This window comes from Hemiscyllium ocellatum, chromosome 20 (assembly GCF_020745735.1).
Source record: "Hemiscyllium ocellatum isolate sHemOce1 chromosome 20, sHemOce1.pat.X.cur, whole genome shotgun sequence".
In the NCBI taxonomy this organism is placed as follows: domain Eukaryota; kingdom Metazoa; phylum Chordata; class Chondrichthyes; order Orectolobiformes; family Hemiscylliidae; genus Hemiscyllium; species Hemiscyllium ocellatum.
Genome location: NC_083420.1, coordinates 51,257,880 through 51,278,331, shown reverse-complemented (window position 1 = coordinate 51,278,331; position 20,452 = coordinate 51,257,880). Strand labels below are relative to the sequence as shown.

General features: G+C 42.2%; 1 protein-coding gene across 2 annotated transcripts; it reads left to right on the top strand.

Annotated features, from left to right (window-relative positions):
* Positions 1-771: 771 nt before the first annotated feature.
* cpsf4 (cleavage and polyadenylation specific factor 4) lies at positions 772-17,244 on the top strand. 2 transcript variants are annotated; one of them, XM_060840853.1, is made up of 8 exons: positions 772-881; positions 2,610-2,660; positions 4,083-4,235; positions 5,829-5,924; positions 6,537-6,630; positions 12,626-12,701; positions 14,117-14,290; positions 16,116-17,244. In XM_060840853.1, the coding sequence occupies exons 1-8, from the start codon at positions 779-781 to the stop codon at positions 16,182-16,184; spliced, it is 816 nt and encodes a 271-aa protein (XP_060696836.1). In that variant the 5' UTR covers positions 772-778; the 3' UTR covers positions 16,185-17,244. The 2 variants fall into 2 exon arrangements, with proteins under 2 accessions (XP_060696836.1, XP_060696835.1); XM_060840852.1 differs by having other exon boundaries at positions 14,114-14,290.
* Positions 17,245-20,452: the final 3,208 nt, after the last annotated feature.

Sequence of the window (20,452 nt, the reverse complement as noted above, 5' to 3'; positions counted from 1 at the left end):
GGCATTGGGAGTGTTTTTTCCCCCATTGCACTGGTCTTTGTACATGGTGTCTCTTCGGAATTATCTCCAAAATGCTTCACTGTAAAGCAAGAGATACTGATAATTGTAAAACTGCTATTAGACGAGACACAATATGACATAAAGAGGAGAATCACACTTTTACAAGTATGTAAGTGATATAGAGAATAGCTGAGTGATTGAGAAGGAAGCACTTCTGGCAAAGCACTCCAGGCAGCAGTAGCCCATGAGCCTGTACGAAGAAAACATTGCAGTAGATGGGAGGGTGTTGGAAGGTGCTATGTAAATTCCCCATGGTGACAAAGCGGTGAGGGGACGGTCTCCCCTTTTAGGATAGGCACCGCTGCCCGGTCCTCCAGGGCGGAGGGGGGCGCTGTGCCTGGCGAAGGGGTCACCTCTTGATGCGGAAGTCGGCTCGTCGTTTGGAGCGGATCCCGGTGCTCGGGGCCCGGCCTGCTCTCTGCCCCCGGATCCCGGTGCTCGGGGCCCGGCCTGCTCTCTGCCCCCGGATCCCGGTGCTCGGGGCCCGGCCTGCTCTCTGCCCCCGGATCCCGGTGCTCGGGGCCCGGCCTGCTCTCTGCCCCCGGATCCCGGTGCTCGGGGCCCGGCCTGCTCTCTGCCCCCGGATCCCGGTGCTCGGGGCCCGGCCTGCTCTCTGCCCCCGGATCCCGGTGCTCGGGGCCCGGCCTGCTCTCTGCCCCCGGATCCCGGTGTTGTTCGGGTTGTTGTAGTGAAGCCTCGGGCTCTCTCAGGCGGGAGGATGCAGGAGCTCATTTCCAACGTGGAGCACATCAGGTTCGAGCTGGAGATCGCGGTGGAGCAGCAGCTGGGGGCCCAGCCGCTCCCGTTCCCGGGAATGGACAGTGAGTGGGGGCCGGGGGCCGGGGGCGGACGGGATCGCTCACAGTCCACACACACACACACTCCCCTCCCCCTCCTCCCCCATCCCTGTCCTCACATCACCTGCCCCCAATCCCCCTCTTCCTCTGACAATTGCCCCACACTCCCACTCCCTTTCCCCATCCCCCATACACCCGACCTCCCCCCCCCGCGTATCTCCACCCCCTCCCCGTATTTCCTACCCCCCTTCCCCCGTGCCCCCCCTTCCCGTGCCCCCCTTCCCGTGCCCCCCTTCCCCAGCCCCCCTTCCTTGTACCTCCAACTACCCCTTCCTTGTAGCTCCACCCCCCTTTCCCCGTACCCCCACCCCCCTTTCCCCGTAACCCCCTTCCCTGTACCTCCACCCCCCCTTCCCCCCGCCTCCAGCCCCACTTCCCCCCGCCTCCAGCCCCCCTCCCCGTGCCTCCAGCCCCCCTTGCCCGTATGCCTCCACCCTCTGACCCCTGTCAATCTCTCTGTGTCTCTCCCCCCATCTGAGTCTCTCTCTTTTCTCCCCCCACCATCTCTCTATCTCTCTCACCCCCCCGTACAAAATCTCTCTGTCTATTCCCCCTCTCGCATTTACAATGATTGCTTTTAGCAACTCTTCCTCCCTGCTCTCCTTTAAGAACAGGTGTGATCAGATGTGTGCTTAACAACGCCAGGGCTCTGTGAATTACTGCTTCTGGATAACTCATGCCAAGTTGGCATCAGTGGAAAGAAGATATCTCTTGGGTACAATTGCCAGATGCACCTGTCAGCCCACATCTTTCTCTCCAGAAAATCTTAGCAATGATTTATGCCATTGCTTCTGAAGGTGTGGTAGAATTTTGTATTAGCCGGATGAATAGAACAATTAGACAAACATACTTTACTCAGCGACCTGTCGACATAAATATATTTTGAGCTGGTGTCACTTTGGATACTTTTGAATGCTGCCACCTAGGCCAGCAGAAATGTGGACTGTGTTCTTGATGTATATCATTTCCATACTGTACATTTGGTGTACCAGCTGTTGAAATGTTGTTAACATTGATGTAAATAGTGCGGTGGTTTTATTAAAATGTACATAAACGCAGTATTTGCTACACCAATATTAATAGCAGTTCTAAACTCTCATGATCATTCTCACTCCTCTTCAATCACTGGACACTAGGTGTCCAAACTATTTGTTTTTTGGAGAGGGGGAACTGTCCATGTTGTGAGTAGTTTGTGTGTTTTGTACTAGTGCTATCTTGGGAACAGTTTGAGATTGCCAAAACACAATTCATTCAGAACCCTTGTGTTCATACAAGAGTGGGGGAATAAGTAACTATCAGGCAACAAAGAAGCTACATTTGCATGCTGTGCAGTCTAGGACATGGCTTAAGTGTTTGTCAGGACTTTTTTGAATGAAGTTAGGGAAACACATCTACACGCAGCGATGGTTGAATCACTTTTGTAAATGGCAGTTGATGCCAGATCAGTTTTAAGTTCAGATTTGGTAGATTTTTATTGATCAAAGTTATTGAGCAAGACGGACCAGAGGTGGGTTTTGTGCATTTGGGTCACACATCAGCCCTGGTTTTGTTGATTGACATCAGGGGCCGAATGGTCGTCTCCTGTTACAGTGAAATGTTTCATAAAATTCAAATGAGGGCCTCAAACTACATAACTGTAAATGCAATTTTTTGAAATGAGTGGTCTTTTAACATGTTTATTTTTTCCCTCAGAATCTGGGGCAGCGGTCTGTGAATTCTTTCTGAGAGCATCATGTGGAAAGGGTGAGCTATTTCTAGTGTCAATATGCTGTTGTTTTTCCTGTTTTTGCTCATTATAGTGATGTTCTGATCTGTTTATTAAGTAGAGCTCTTACCACCGATGCATTCAGATGCTACTTTTGTGTTTTGACATCATTTTGAATCATGCATGAAGTATTCTTGTTGGGAAGAGCGTTCCTGAAGTCTCCTTCCCAACCTCTCCCCTATGTTTGTGCCTCTTGACAATGACAGAGGAAGTAAGAAGCAAGTTGCCTTTCCATGAAGTCAGTTCCTCTGATAACACTTATATGCTGGTGCCTGGCTAAGTAGTACACGGACAGAAATCTGAGAACAGCTCAGTAGTCGGTCTTCTCTGTTACATAATGGTTTTTTTGGACAAAGAGAGCCAGTGGGATGAGGTGAGGAAGGGAAGAAAATGTAGTAGAATCATAGAATTTTACATAGAATTGAACCTATTGTGTCTGTACTGGCTCCTGAGAGAGCAAGCCAGCTAGTCCCATTCTCCAGCTCTATTTCCATAGCCCTCTGAATTGATCACTTTCAAATATATATTCCACACTCTTTGAAACCTCCTATGGAATCCGCCTCCACCACTCTCCCAGGCAAGGCATTCCAAACCTTAACCACTCTGAAGTTTCTCCTTATCCCATACCTAGCTCTCTCATTGACAATCTGGAAATTGTGATCCCTAGTTACTGACATACCACCTAATGGAAACAGAATATTCTTTTTAACCCTGTCAAAACTGTCCATAATTTTGCTCACTTCATTAAGGTTACCTCTTCATCTTCTCTGCTCCAACGAGAATAATCACAATCTCTCTTGTTCTTCCTTATCTGAAATCCACCATTCCTTGTATTATTCCAGTAAATCTCCTCTGAACTCACATCAAGGCTTTATTAAACTGCCCAGAAGTGAACAATGTGTGGCACACTTTCTCAAACTATTTCTTTTTCACGATAATTGAATAAATCTGTTACCACTGAGAGTTAGTGAGTCAGGACCATTGACCTACGCTTGTCAATTTCAGTTTAGAGCTTTCTTTATCTCTGTGGTTTCAGGAGTGTGGGGGTCCCAGGTATTTCACCAGGGACTGAAAGAAAGTCACATGCTAATTCAATTCAAATTCCTGTCTTTCCAATTAAGAAGGGCTTTTCTCCTAGCTTATTGCACTACTGGAGTTGGCTACGTGCCCACACAGGGAGAGAGGATTTCTTTCCTTGTATCAAGTGGGTTTCATACGTTTTAACATGTGTAAGTTGCTGCTCCTTAAGTGAAACGTAAACCGATTTTTCCTGTGCACCAGAAGTCTACTTCTGCAAAATCCCTGTCTATCCACGCTGCGTCTTTTCCTCATCAGAAAGCTGTAAAGGGCCCTGGTGAGGAGGAACTGATCTGGTGATTGAACCTGCTTTTGTTGTGTAGGTGGGATGTGCCCTTTTCGTCACATCAGCGGCGAGAAGACAGTGGTGTGCAAACACTGGCTGAGGGGCCTCTGCAAGAAAGGAGATCAGTGTGAATTCTTACACGAGTATGACATGACCAAGATGCCTGAGTGCTATTTCTATTCCAAATTTGGTGAGTGCTCCCTGCTTATAGTTTCCACACCAACCCAAGAGACTGATCACAATTGGAGGTGGGAAGGACCAGGCTTTGTATCTCCAGTTATAGCAGAGTGGTTAACCTATTCTTCCCCTTGCAGAAGAAGAGGAAGAGGCACCATTTCCTCTCTGCTAACTCACAATCACTTTAGTTCTACCACTACCTTCACCTCCCACCAAGGTTCAAAGTATACTGATGGTGTTAATCTTGAAAGGGTGCAGAAAAGATTTACAAAGATGTTGCCAGGGTTGGAGGATTTGAACTATAAGGAGAGGTTGAATAGGCTGTGGCTACTTTCCCTGGAGCATTGGTGCTGAGGGGTGACCTTATAGTGGTTTATAAAATCATGAGGGGCACAAATAGAATAAATAGCCAAGATTTTTTGCCCAGGGTAGGGGAGTCCCAAACCAGAAAGTAGAGATTTAAATGAGAGGGAAAAGATTTAAAAGGGACCTAAGGGGTAACCTTTTTATGCATAGGATGGTGAGTGTATGGAACGAGCTACCAGAGGAAATGGTGAAGGTGGGTACAACTATGACATTTAAAAGGCATCTGGATGGGTATGTGAATAGAAAGCATTTGGAGCGATATATGCCAAATGCTGGCAAATGGGACTAGACTAATTTAGGATTTCTGGTCAGCATGGACAAGTTGGACCAAAGGGTCTGTTTCCGTGCTGTACGTCTCTATGACTCTACTGAGATAGGACTTTAACAGTACATCACAGTTTTCCTACATAGTAGAGCTGTAACATTGTGATTCTATATTGTTTTCTATAGTATTTAAGGTTTAAGAATATCATTAGCTGCTTTGTTTCTTTTCAGGCAGTATTGTGGATTTTATTGGGAGCAGGAAATGTACCAAGGTTGGTGAAGAGGTGGTGGGAACTCTCGTTGCTTGAAGTTTCAGCTGACCTTTCTGAGTTAGAAGATACTGAGAGTTTGTAGCACATGCATTTTGATTTTGTAGGCTTTTTAATTTGAGCCCATCTGCTTCCTCATCAGGAAGGAGTTTACTGTTTGGGCATGTCGCAAATAGTGAAGCTGTTCTTATGCTTTTGACATCATCTGTCCCCTGAAACAGTTCATCTCATTGAAAATGAGCTGGATATGGTTTAAAATCTAATTTCTTTATACCCTTGAGTTAAGTTTGGGAATAAACTGTCACCAGCTTGAGGTCACTTAGTTCAGATGAAAACCACACAACACCAGGTTATAGTCCAACAGGTTTAATTGGAAGCACACTAGCTTTCGGAGCGACGCTCCTTCATCAGGTGATAGCTCCGAAAGCTAGTGTGCTTCCAATTAAACCTGTTGAACTATAACCTGGTGTTGTGTGATTTTTAACCGTGTACGCCCCAGTCCAACACCGGCATTTTCAAATCATAGTTCAGATGAAGTACTCTGAAAGGAAATGGATTGGTTCCTGAATTATTTGAAGGTAGTGGATTTTGGTACGGCATCAAGACAAAAGAATCCAAGTAAAACCTGTAGAAAAGAACCTGTAGGTATTTTGGTTGCTGCTTTCTCCTTGTGGTCTGTGTTTCATTTCTTCCTTTTGTTTCTCTAGGAGAATGTAGTAATAAGGAATGTCCATTTCTACACATTGACCCTGAGTCCAAAATCAAAGACTGCCCCTGGTATGACCGAGGATTTTGTAAACATGGTAAGCAGTGAGCTGTGGATAAATGGATGAATTAGATGCCTTTGGTTTTCTCTCACATACAACTTTCTTGTGGGATATTGGCAGAGACCTGGCAGCAGGTCACTTTGTACAATCCCAATCTGGGAATGAGTTGTGGCCCATTGGGCACTTGGTCTGGGTTGAACCTGCTGTTGATGCAGGAATACTCACCAGGAGGCACTCAATGGTGATTCAAAATATTGTGATTTTTTAGGAAAAAACCCTACCTTCTGCCTCCTTAATCCAGGGGCAATTATAGTGGCACAACTCACTGTGCCTGCGCTGAGTGAAGTTTTAAAGTTGAGATTTCTGTCAGTGTTGGGTGAGTGCATCTTTATTTTGCTTTTGTAACATGTGCCTTGTCCAAATGAGAGAAATTTTGTAAGTGTGCCTCACCAGCATGAGTTGTTTTAGAACAGAAGTGTTAAAGTTTAGTAACAATTCTTTAAAGCAGGTGGAGTTGTATACAGCTAAGATCAGTCAGACCCTATGTGATTAACTCCATTGAATCGTGTGGTGCCATGGGTATGTGATTGTTATTTGCTGAATTACAACTTTAGTCGATTACTGACCTTGAATCTTGTTTTGTTATAGGTCCCCTGTGTAGGCACCGACACACACGGCGCGTCATCTGTGTTAACTATCTGGTAGGATTCTGTCCTGAAGGCCCCAGCTGTAAATTTATGCAGTAAGTACACAGTGAGATAGGGACACTGGAATGAGGGCAGGCCATTAGTTCTGCCACTCTCTTGGATCAAGATGTCCACCTTGCTTCCATACAATAATGATACCAGAAATTATGTACATGTTCTTCATTAGGTGTGTGTTCAGCCACTGTTAGAGTTGTCATGCAGTATTACACAATGGGCATATAACTTTCTGTGCCACCTACTTGCACAGTATTGATTGCAGGTTGTGGCCATTCACTACTTAACATTATAGGTGCTTTTTAAGGTTGCCAAATCAATTTGTAAAACCTATATAATTTTATTGAGCAATACTTTCTCTAAGGTTGAGAAGTAATCTGAAGAAAATCTTGAAATGGTAATTAGTTTCAGTGGGTGGAAATGGAACGGTTACTTCATCAGAAGAGATACAGAACAAGGCATACGCTTCAAATTTAAGCTGAGCCACAACGGACTGAAATTAGGCAGAACTTTGTCCACGTGAAAGGCATTGGAAATCATATGCACCAAAATACTGAGTATATTGAGAGTCATTTGAAATTCAAGAGAGACAGCACTGGACTTTTGCTATGTAAGGGTAATAAAGATCTGAGGAAGGGAAATGGACTTGAGGCACAAATTGCCATGATCTAAAATGATTAACAGAGTGCACTTCAGGGTTGAGTAGCTTCTATGTATTTTTAATTAATTGCGGGCAGTGTTTACACTCCAGATCAATGGGTGCCTGAATAGGATGCTTAAGCAGGGCTTTCATTGTTAATGGTGTGCTATGAAGTCAGAGTTCTGTGAGTCACGTATTTTGCTTCAATGAGTGGGCTCGGTAAAGTAGTTCAGGTGAAACTGTTCTACTTGTAAAAGGAGCAAAAACAAGAGTCTGGTTAAACTAGTCCCCAATTGTCTCTGAGAAGAGAGTAACCCTATGGTCCTTGAGGACTGTGGCAACTTTATAAATGGTTTAGTCTTAGATGTAAGAGGATTAATCAGTAAGTTTGCAAGTGACCATAAGAGCATAAGACATAGGAAGTAAGGCCATTCGGCCCATGAAGTCCACTCTGCCATTTAATCATGGCTAATGGGCATTTGAACTCCTCTTACCCGCACTCTTTCCTGCGGCCCTTAATTCCTTGCGATTTCAAGAAATTATCAATCTCTGCCTTGAAGACATTTAAAGACCCGGCCTCCACTGTGTACCTTGGCAATGAATTCCACAGGACCACTCCTCTCTGGCTGAAGAATTGTCTCCTCATTTCCGTTCTCTAATTCTAAGGCTGTGCCCATGGGTCCTAGTCTCCCTGCCTTATGGAAACAACTTCCCAGCATCCACCCTTTCTAAGCCATGCATTATCTTTTAAGTTTCTATTAGATCTCACCTCAACCTTCTAAACTCTAAGGTACACAGTCCCAGGATCCTCAACTGTTCATCGTATGTTAGATTTACCATTCCAACGATCATCCGTGTGAATCTCCGCTGGACACGCTCCAGTGCCAGTACATCCTTCCTGAGGTGTGGGGTCCAAAATTGGACACAGTATTCTAAATGGGGGCTAACTGGAGTTTTATAAAGTCTCAGAAGCACATTGCTGCTTTTATATTCCAACCCTGTTGAGATAAATGACAACATTATATTCGCTTTCTTAATCACTGACTCAACCTGCAAGTTAACCTTTAGAGAATCCTGCACTAGCACTCCCAGGTCCCTTTGTACTTTGGCTTATGAATTTTCTCACTGTTTAGAAAATAATCCATGCCTGTATTCTTTTTTCCAAAGTGTAAGACCTCGCATTTGCTCAAGTTGAATTTCATCAGCCATATCCTGGACCACTCTCCTAAACTGTCTAAATCTTACTGCAGCCTCCCCACCATCTCGGAACTACCTGTCTGTCCACCTAACTTCATGTCATCATCAAACTTCGCCAGAATGCCTCCAGTCCCTTCATCCAGATCATTAATATATCAAGTGAACAGCTGCAGCCCCAAAACAGAACCCTGCAGGACACCACTTGTCCTAGCTGCCATTCCAAAAAAGAACCTTTTATCCCAACTCTCTACGTTCTGTCAGATGGCCACCCTTGATCCATGCCAGTAACTCACCTCGATCACTATGATCCCTCACCTTACTCAGCAACCTCCCGTGAGGCACCTTATCAAAGACCTTTTGGAAGTCTAGATAGATAACATCCACTGGCTTTCCCAGGTCTAACCTACTTGTTACCTCTTCAAAGAGTTCTAAAAGATTTGTCAGGCATGACTTCCCCTTAATAAATCCATGCTGACTTGTTCTAATCCGACCCTGCACTTCCAAGAATTTAGAAATCGCATCCTTAACGATGAATGCTAGAATTTTATCAACAACTGAGGTTAGGTTATTCAGCCTATAATTTTCCATCTTTTGTCTTGATCCTTTCTTGAACAAGAGGGTCACAACAGAGACTTTCTAATCATCTGGAACTTTCCCTGGATTCAGTGACTTTTGAAAGGTCATAACTAATGCCTCCGCTATTTCCTCAGGCACTTCCCTCAGAATTCTAGAATGTCAGATCAATTTTTAGACCTTTTACCTTTTCTAGCATTTTCTCTTTTGTAATGGCTACCATGCTCAACTTTGCCCCCAACTCTCCTTATTTGTTGGGCTATTACTCATGTCTTCCACTGTGAAGGCTGTGCAAAGAACTTAAGTTCTTCAGCTATTTCCTTCTCTCCCAGCACTAGCCTTCCTGCATTAATTGGAGTGGCCCCATGTCTACTTTTGCCTCTCGTTTGTTTCTTATGTATTGAAAGAAACTTTTACCGTCATTTCTAATATTATTGGCTCGCCTACCTTCATGTTTGATCACCTCCTTCCTTATTTCTCTCTTTGTTATCCTCTGTTTGTTTTTGTAGTCTTCCCAGTCTTCTGATTTCCCAGTGCTCTTGGCCACTTTATAAGCTCTCTCTTTTTTTTGATACATTTCCTGACTTCCTTTGTCAGTCATGGCTGTCTAATACCCCCTGCCAGAGAATCTTTCTTTTCTTTAGGAGGAACCTCTGCACTGTGGCCTCAATTACACCCAGAAATTCCTGCCATTATTGCTCTAATGTCTTTCCCATGAGGCTCTGCTTCCAGTCGATTTTCGTCAGTTCCTCTCTCATGCCTTTGTAATTACCTTTATTTAACTGGAACACCATTACATCCAATTTTGCCTTCTCCCTTTCAAACTGCAGTCTGAACTCTACCATATTATGATCGCTGCCTCCCTTACTTTAAGATCTTCTATAAAGTTTGGCTCATTACATAGCACTGAGTCCAGAATAGCCTGCTCCCTTGCGGGCTCCATCACAAGCTGTTCCAAAAAGCCATCCTGTAAGCATTCCATGAATTCCCTTTCTTTGGCTCCACCGGCAACATTATTCACCCAGTGTATTTGCATATTGAAGTCCCTGTGATCACCGTGACCTTGCCTTCTGACTTGCCTTACCTATTCCCCAGTACATCTTACGTCCCTGGTCCTGACCACTGCTGGGAGGTCTGTACATAACTCCCATTATGGTTTTTTTGCCTTTGTGGTTCCTCAACTCCACCCACACAGACTCCACACCATCTGACCCTATGTCATTCAGTGCCATAGATTTAATTTCATTCTTAACTAACAAGGCAACCCCGCCTCCTCTGCCCACCTCCCTGTCTTTTCGATCCTTGGATGTTTAACTGTCCTGAGCTCTCTGCAACCACATTTCTGTGATGCCTACCATATCGTACTCATTCACGATGATTTGGGTCGTTAATTCATCTACTTTGTTACGAATACTACAAACATTCAAGTGAAGCTCCTTATTGCTAATTTTCTTAGCCTCGTGACTTCCAACATCTCTAGTAATACGTCTTAAGTTATCCATCCTTTTTGCTTCATTCCTAGTCTGTGTTGAACTTAAACCTTGTAGGCGTTAACCTGCTGCTTATCTTTCTACTTGACTCCATACTTTGTCGCTTTCCCTTTCCCTTCCCCTACTCACAAGTTTAAAGTTCTAGTGACCACCCTATTTATCCTTTTCACTAGAACACTGGTTCCAGATAGGTCCATGTGGAGACCGTACTTCCCTTATTTTCTTATCCCTATGCCAATTAGAATGTGGCTGGAGCAGTAATCCAGAGATTAGGACCCTCGAGGAACTGTTCTTCCATTTCCTTCCTAATGCTTGATAATCCCTAAACTGTTGCTCCTTCCTAGCCTTGCCTATGTTGTTCGTGCCACGATGGACTACAACGTCTGGATCTTCTCCCTCCCACTCCAATATCCTTTCAAGCTGGTCAGAGATGCCCTGCACCCTGGCACCAGGCAAGCAACACATCATGCAGGACTCCATATCCAGCTTGCAAAGGATACTATCTGTCCCCATAATTATAAAATGATAGGAAAATTGGTGGGGTGATAGATTGTGAGGAAGATTACTTTAGATATTGCAGGAGGATCTTGATAGGCTGATGAGTGGCAAATGGAATTTAATCCAGTAAGTGCGAGATGATGCACTTGGACAGGACAAAGAAGGTAAGGGAATACATGACAAATGGTAGGATCCTGAGAAGTATCAAGGATTAAAGGAACCTTGGTGAGCTTGTTTCACCAGTTCCTTCAGGTAGCTGGCAGGTAGATAAAGTGATTATATGATACTTTTATTAGCTGAGGCACAAGAGTTTAAGAGCCGGGAGCTTGTGCTGGAACTGTATAAAATGTTGGTTAGATGATGGCTAGAATATTGTGTGCAGTCCTAGAGTCTGCGTTTATAGGAGTGATATGATAGCTGTGGAGGGTGTAGAGGAGATTTATCAGGATGTTCCCTGGGCTGGAGACTTTCAGTTATGATGAGAGATTGAGAGGTTGGGGTTGTCTTCCTTGAAGCAAAAGACATTGAGAGAACTATATGATCGAGATGTACAAAAATTGAGGGGAGAGAGTAGACAAGAAGGAACTTTTTTTATTGGTGGAGGAATCAATGTCTGGGTGCATAGATATATCCGAGGCACCTAAGACTATGGGGCAAGCACTGGGAAATGGGATTAGAATAGTTAGGTAGTTGTTTTTGACCAACACAGACTCAATGGGCCGTGTGGCTTCTTTTCTATTTGCAGACTCTGTGTCAGGACGTGGATATAAATTGATTTTCAGAGAAAGCAAGAAGGGATAAGGAAATCTTTTTCACTCAATGAGTAGGAAGTATATTAAATGCACCGTTGAAACTGTGGTGGAGGTAGGTTCAGTTGAGACACTCAAGAGGCTATTAGATGATTATTTGGATCTAAACAAAGTGCAAGGGAATGGGGCAAAAGCAAGTGATTGGTACGAGGTAATGATGCTGATTTGAGAAGTCAGTGCAGGTGCGATTGAACCTCTGTGTCCTTCATGTTAAACTGAAATGCAAGAAGCCATAAGCCTTTTATTCGAATTTTATGCTTTGATTTAATTACCGATATGTCTGCTGACACTAGTGATCCTATTGCGAATGTCAACTGTACATCCTCACCTCTGATTTTCTCAAATTGCGAACAAGCAAAACAGAAAGCTGACTTTTAAAGATAATTCTACTTTGTTTAACTTTTTTTTTCCTATTCAGCAATATACTCTTTCATTCTGTTCTTTCCATTTTTAAGTATTTGTTAGGTCTTAATCATTTTTTATTTAAATATATTTGAAAGATTTCACTTCTAGAATCTTACAGTACATAAAGAGTCTGCAGTGACAAAGTTAAACTAGTCCCAATCTCCAGCCCAATGTTCTGATATATCAAGTGCTTATCCAAACACTACTTAAAAGTTAGGGTTTCCTACCTCAACTATTCTCCCAGGCAGTGCATTCCAGATTCCCATCACCCTCTAGTGCATATGCCCTGGGTGTCAGGAAGCACTGACCTTAATTAAAGTACTTCACAGGATCTCAATGCTGGCCTTTTTCATTGCTTGCCTTCCATGCAGGTGGCTCTAGGGATTTGTTGAGAATGACACTGCTTTTATTTTCTCCTGATCAGTCCTCGTTTTGAGCTGCCAATGGGTACTGGTGTTGACCAACCACCGTTACAGCAACAGCAACAGATACTTCAAAAGGTGAGCCTCAGCTATGGTCCATTCCTTTTCAAGATTATTTATTTGCTACGCTACTCTCTCCCATTCACTAATTGCTGGGATAGCTTATGAATCTGGAAGAATCTCTGTCCTCAGCCTTTGCAGAGTGATTGTATTTTTTCAGGCGATTGAATTATGTTGCGTTGCTTTACTTTCCCTTCCTGGGTATTAAAGATGTATGTCAACTCCACCAAAATTCTTTCGGCTCCCACTCTCCGTCTATACTATGTCCTTGGGGTCAACTGTGTTACCACTGCATCTTAACAGGACAGTATCTAGATATATGGTGTTGAACTAAATCATACAGAGCAAAAAACACCAAATGATCCTTGTACTTTGCTATTTTAGAGGGCCCAGTAAGTATTATACTGGTTTCATTAACCATTCGCCAGAATGAGTTATTGTTCCTGCTAAAACAACAATAGTTTAAACAGTATTGGGTTGAGCAAGGACAGAATAAAGCTGGACAATAGATAGATATTTTCTTATCATCTTGTTCAGAGATGTAACTACAACATCTTATTATGATTTCTGGGACCAGATGGGACTTAGTTCCAGATCGCCTGGTCCTGGACAATTGCTCAGGTAGCCTGCCTATCCTGTTAGAGCTCAGGGGTGAAGAATGGACGGTTGTGTGGTATTACTAGCACCTACAGATCATTCTACAGCAACATTTAATCCTTGTGTTGCTAATAATCTCAGAGAAGGAAGAAATTCATGAATGACTGAATTGTCTAAAGTATGATTTTAAAAACCATTAAAGAGGAGGTTAGAAATTTCAACTGCTGCAAATGTGTTGCTGGTCAAAGCACAGCAGGCCAGGCAGCATCTCAGGAATAGAGAATTCGACGTTTCGAGCATAAGCCCTTCATCATTCCTGATGAAGGGCTTATGCTCGAAACGTTGAATTCTCTATTCCTGAGATGCTGCCTGGCCTGCTGTGCTTTGACCAGCAACACATTTGCAGCTGTGATCTCCAGCATCTGCAGACCTCATTTTTTACTCGAAGATTTTAACCTACTGCGAATCCTCTTACAAGGATGCCTTCCTTGAAGAAGCTCTCTTCCTCCCTCTACAAGGATTTCAGTGAGTCCCTCTCTCACTGCACCCCCCAGGTCATCTCCTCTGCACAGAAACTCTTCAGCCACGTTCTCAAACAGACTCGTTAGAAATTTCAACCTGACTTTAATGATAGCACTCTTGTCTTAAATGTCATGGGTTCAGGCTATAATCTGGAGATACACCAGTATGACTGAGAATTAAGTTTATGTAGTTTGATTTTTTTTAAATTTAGCATTGTAATTTTTAAAATATTTTTACCAAGTTGCATATCAGCTCATGATGCATAGTTTAGGCAATCCTGTGCCAATATGTTTTTTTTTCTCTCTTTACAGCAGAGTCTTACTCCGTTTCTTCAGCGGTCATCCTCACTGGTACAGATACCTAGCACCAACATAATTGTAGGGCAGCAGAAGTCAAACACGCAATCAAGTGGATCAGTGCAACAATCTCAATTTCAGACATTGTCGAATCGAGGCCCTAGACCATTAGAGCAAGTCACGTGTTATAAGGTGAATGCCAGCTACTTGATGGTTCTTTGTTGTTGAGAAATAATTTTAGAAGTGAAGATGATTTAGTTACTCATGGGTGTATTGCTGAAAGCGAAGCTTCATATCTTTCACTCATCGGGATGTTTTGCAAGAATGCAAATTTAAGGGAGAGCCAGCATTGTGATAGGAGAATGTTGATTGACTATTTTTAGGTGAGGGCACAGTGGCTGAGTGGCTAGTACTGCTTCCTCACAGCGCCAGGGACTTGGGTTCGATTCCAGCTTTGGGTGACTGTTTGCACTTTGCATCTTCACCCTGTGTCTATGTGGGTTTTTTCTGGGTGCTCTGATTTCCTCCCACAGTCCAAAGATGTGTAGGTTAGGTGGATTGGCCGTGCTAATTTGCCTGTGGTGTCCAGGTATGTATTGGTTAGGCGGGTTAGCCATGGGAAATGCAGGATTACAGGGTAGGGGGTTAGTCTGGGTGGGATGTTCTTCAGAGAGTCGGTATGGACTATTGGACTGAATCGCCTGTTTCCACACTGAAGGGATTCTATGAGTAAACTCTGGTAGAGACAATATTAAGGAGAATGCACCTAATGAAGCAATCATACCCTCCGTTTTTAATGACTAGCATTCATCACCCATTGTCAATTGTTCTGGAACATAATGCTAACCTCTCTTTATACCATGGAAACAGACCCTTCAATTCAGCTAGTCCGGGCGACCATGTTCCCAACTAAACAAATCCTGTTACGTTTGGCCCTCAGTCCATTTGGTATAGGTATGCCCACATTACTGTTGGGCAATAAGTTCCATGTTTTTGATCCGATTACATTGATGGAACTGTATAAATCAGGGTGGACTCTGGCTTGGAGCAGAACTTGCAGGTGTTGATGTTCCCATTCATCTGCTGCTTTTATCCATCAAGTTGCTGCATGCATTTGTACATTGTACATTTTACTCCCCATTGTGGAGTGAGTGAATGTTTAAGATGATGGATGGGTTGTGATCAAGCCAGCTGCTTTGACTTGAGTTATGAGTGTCATTCACTCTGGTACTTTATTCCAGACTATTGAGGACAATTAAGTTTGAAAAGTCATTAGTGATAATTTACTTGGAAATAATCTATGAAGTACAAGTCTGGTATATTGAATATAACAAACAAGAGATAGGAACAGAGGTTAACCACATGGCACTGCTATTTTATTCACTTGCAGGAGATAGGTGTTGCTGGTTGGCCACCATTTATTGCTTGTCCCTAGTTGCCCTTGAGAAAGTAGTGGTGAGCTGCTGTCTTGAACCGAAAGGTCATTTCCAGTACCCAGATAGATACCTGTTGATCCATTCAGCTTCATTTCTACATTGAGATTTCATAGGACTGATACAACTCAGTGGCTTGCTAGACTATTTCAGAGGGCATTTGGTCACATCGACGTTGTAATTGCCATTGTTTGGAATATTTTGACCCCATTTGATTTGGTAATGATGGGTTCTTACTTCACCTATTACATACAGTCTAGTACACTTATTATCAACATTCAAATGCGTTTACTTCATTTAAAATATATTTCAGCGTTATATCTGGTATATCTTATGAAAGGAAAAATCATTTGATCGCATATTGATCCTTGGATCAGTGCAAAATGAATTGTGTTGTCCTAGTTAATGCTTCTTTATTAATTAAAAGAAACAGAGTGGAGTGTGAATTTTCTCATTGTGCTTCTGTCAGAATCTAACACCTAATAATGATGACCTATGTGTGCTGCTATTATTGTATTCTATAACCGACTTTGTAGTCTACCGATTTCTGATCTTGAAATAAATTCTTGTGTTTTTTTCCCCAGTGTGGTGAGAAAGGACATTATGCTAATCGATGTACCAAAGGACACTTGGCATTTCTTAGCGGTCAGTAGCAGAGTCATTGGTGAACAACACATTGGAAAACTCTCCAGTTCTATTAATGCCCTGATTGGAATGTACATTATTCTTGGATGGGGTTGGGAGTTGGAAAACTTAATTTATCTTTTTTTCTCCCCACCTCCCGAGCCCCTTTATGCACATTGTGACACTTGTTACTGAAATATGTGCGCTGTTTTAAAGTTTGGTGTCAGGAAGCACTACACCGTGAAGAAAAGCTACTTTGAATAGCTTCTACTTGTAATGTTTCCAGCCATAGCCTTTAATGTCCTTCAGCTCCGACTTTTTCAGTGAAAATAAGTACAGAGTTGGCAGTGGATTTAATTGGCAAGAAACTGAGGGAGAGAACAAAGCAGATTGCTAGATTGTGATCTTTATATCTCACAATTTGTGAATTACTTTTTTTTTGTTTCTCCAATTGTGAGGGCAGTTTTGAGTCATGTATTGAGCTGAAGCTGTTTGTAATGTTTTTAGAGGCCTTTTACAGGCATACCTCTCAATTCTGGTAGCATCCATTCAAAGCATTGAGCAGATCTGCTGTTCTCTGTAGAGAACCATAAATTTGGTTGGTCTCAGTGTCTAATACAAGTCTGATCCTTTTCTCTAGCGGAGCTGTTATTGAGATGCTCTGAATTTAGACATTTGAGATTTATGTATATAAAAGTGGTAGGGAAAGGAGCGGAGAACATCCTTAGTCATATTTCAATGAATGGATTCGCACCAGGCACTGGAATAGTGTTCTGATACTCAACCTCACATTGATGTGAAAGCCAACAGAAAATCCTGGCTAGATATCAAACTTGGAAACAAATATGTCTGTTGGATTAGCAAAATAATGATTGATGAGGGTTACTTTAGGTCACGTAGAATTACTTGCTAGGATGTCTTATTGATTTGCCCTGTGCGTTATCACATTTTATAGGAAAGAAGCTTTTAGCTTTGTGGCAGAAGAAAAATGCAATAAAAGTTGCAGAAATTCTACTCTTGAAACCTAAATTACCTTATGATTGTCATGTGTTAATTTTTATCCAATTTAATAAATATTTTTTAACAAAATCTGCCTTGTTTTGTGTCCTTATTTAATCTCATTCCCAGTATGTTCATAGTATTACCTTCTATTCCTCAATTGTTGAAATGGATTGCTTCAAAGGTTTTGTTTAAGGTTCTTGTATTTTTTTTTAAATTGAGTGATGCTCCTCACAGCAACATGAGGCCTCAATTAAGATGATCGGGAAAATGTGGGTCAAAGTTTTCTTCATAATGCAGAAACTCAGATGAAGGCACAATGAGCCACCAAGTAACATCTTGACAATGTTGAAAATATGCACGTTAGCTCTTCTATATATCGATGACTGCTTATAGAGCAGCAGCATTATCTATATGGTGACAGGTAACATGTTTACTTGATTGATTCCAGTGTGTGTTGGATAAGAAAGGAATGTAACAGAGAAGCTAATGTGGACATTTCTTTTTAAAAAGAAGTACTCATACACAGCACTTGGATTATTTTGTTCCTTTTTACAAGACATTGGTTAGGCCACTTATGGAACATTGTGTGCAATTCTGATCTCCCTCCTATCGGAAAGATGTTGTGAAACTTGAAAGGGTTCAGAAAAGATTTACAAGGTATTGCCAGGGTTGGAGGATTTGAGCTATAGGGAGAAGCTGAATAGGCTGGGGCTGTTTTCCCTGGAGCATCTAAGGCTGAGGGGTGATCTTATATAGGTTTATAAAATCATGAGGGGTATGGATAGGGTCTTTTTCTTGGGGTGGGGGAATCCAGAACTAGAGGGCATAGGTTTAAGATGAGAGGGGAAAAGTTTAAAAGGGACACAAGGGGCAACTTTTTCACACACAGGGTAGTATGCAATGAGCTGCCAGAGGAAGTGGCGGAGGCTGATGCAATTACAACATTTAAAAGGCATCTGGATGGGTAAAAGAATAGGAAGAGTTTAGGAGGATATGGCCAAGTGCTGGCAAGTGGGATTAGATTAGGTTAGGATATCTGGTCGGCATGGACGAGTTGGACTGACAGGTCTGCTTCCGTGCTGTAGATCTCTATGACTCAAAGTGACCATGTGGTGGTGGATTTTGTGACGATACTGTGGCTTTCGGAGGTGTATTTTGTGCTAATTTGAGGGAGATTGAACGAGAGGTATTGAGTATTCTGTGGTAATGTAAATAGCTTGTGAGGGCTTAAGTTTTTTTAAAAGTTGGAACAATAGAAGCAGCCTGGGAGGGTGTGGGCAGTTCGCTCATACCACGATTTCTAGGTTTTTCTTCGCTTTTGGATTCAGCAGAAGCTGCTAAAGTAGAAGCGTCTTTGCCCTCTCTGTTACAGCCAGAAGCTAGGGTTTCTCTTCCTTACTGTAGGTGTTGTACGTGAGAAAATCTGATTTCTGAATTTGCCTTTTTGCCAAGTGATGTATTCATGGGATGTTACTATATTGGAGCAGTTAATTAGTAATTACTGTATCTATTATTCTCAAGTTTTCTAAAACAGTTAAGTTATTGTGTTTTTCTTTTTTTTGTATTTTAATTATAGGATGTTTAAATTGTTTTGCTTAATGATGAATAATTTGACCAGTGGAATTACATCTGGATCACAGCACTTTACATTTGCCTTTAAAATAAGAAAGAGATTAGGGTCTAAGCTTAAGGGTTCTGGTCTGGTTGTAACAATTGAAATTCTAATAGACAGGATCTTCATCCACTGAGACTGCTTTCTTAGTTGGAAATATGAAGGAATCCATTTACCTCTTATTATATCATTACATTTTCAAAGAAACCAGTGTGATGGAATATTCTTCATTTGCTGGGATGAATGCAGCTCCAACGATATTAAAAGTTTGACACCAATCAGGTGCTTGATCGACATCCATCCAGCATCTTAAAAATTCAATCCCTTCATCATTCATACTCAGTGGCAGTAGTGTGTAACATCCACAGGATGCACTGCAGAAACTAAGGCTTTTGACAGCACTTTCCAAAACTGAGAGGTCTAACAACTGGAAAAATATAGGCAGCAGGTGTATAGCAACCCTTGCCTGCAACTTCCCTTCCAAGCCACACAATATTCTGCCTTAGAACAATATCATCAATCCTTCACTGTTGCTGGGTCAAAATCCTAGTTAGAGCCAAAACAAAACTACAGATGCTGGAATCAAAATCCTGAAAATGCCTTCCAAACAGCAGAGGGTGTACCTGCAGCACAGGAAATGCAGAGGTTTATGGAGGTTAACAACATCCTGAGGGCAATAAATGGTTTAGCCTGTGGTATTTAAATCTCAAATGAATAAACAAAACCAAGACTAAATGGCAATATACTAGCTATTTATTGAACTGACATAGAACTCCCATCAAATCAGTTTCTTTGCTGTAATAAATATGACTAATGTTCCTGTCTCGAAACTTGTAAAGAGAGAGTTTTCATTTATTTAGCATCTTTCAAACATCCCAGTTTTGTAATCAATGAAGTCCTTCTGAAGCGTATTTATTTCCTGGCAAATGCAGTCGTGAATTGTAAGCTTAGTTATACAGCACGGAAACTCATCTGTGCCTACCAAACATCCCAACCTGATGTAGTCTCATTTGCCAGCATTTGGTCCAGACCCCTCTTAAACCCTTCCTATTCATATAACCCATCCAGATGCCGTTGAATTATTGTAGGCAAAAGTGAGGACTGCGGATGCTCAAAAGGGTATGTCTGTCTTTAGTCAGCCTTGCTCAAGCTCTGGAATATCCACCCTGACCTTCCCAACTCACTATCTTCCTTTCAGATGTTCCTTAAACTGATCTTTTTGACAAAGCTTTTGATGGGATAAAAATGACTCTTAAGTTGTAAATGATTCCAATATTTTCAATGTTAATGTCTGTATGAAAAAATAGGGGAAGTGGCTACAATCTGAAATTGTTCAACTGAAGCAGGCCTTCACTAGTGATCTGGAGTCACAAATTCAAATGCCATTACACTGTTGGAAATTTACCTTTAGTTAATTCAATGTAAATGTCCAGCTATCAATCATGGTAACCATGAAATTGTCGACTTATTGCAAAAACCCACTTGGCTCACTAATATTCTTTAGTAATGTAGCAATAAGTCGGCCTAAGGACAGGTTCTCTGTTCATTACTCTATCTCTCATACTTTCCTCTTAAATTGCTCTTATAAACCTCCCATTTTCAATTTAAAGTAATCTGACATAATCATTCTCCTTCTCCCTCTTAGTGGACATCCCTCCAGTTTTTCTTCAATCGCCTTTAGCA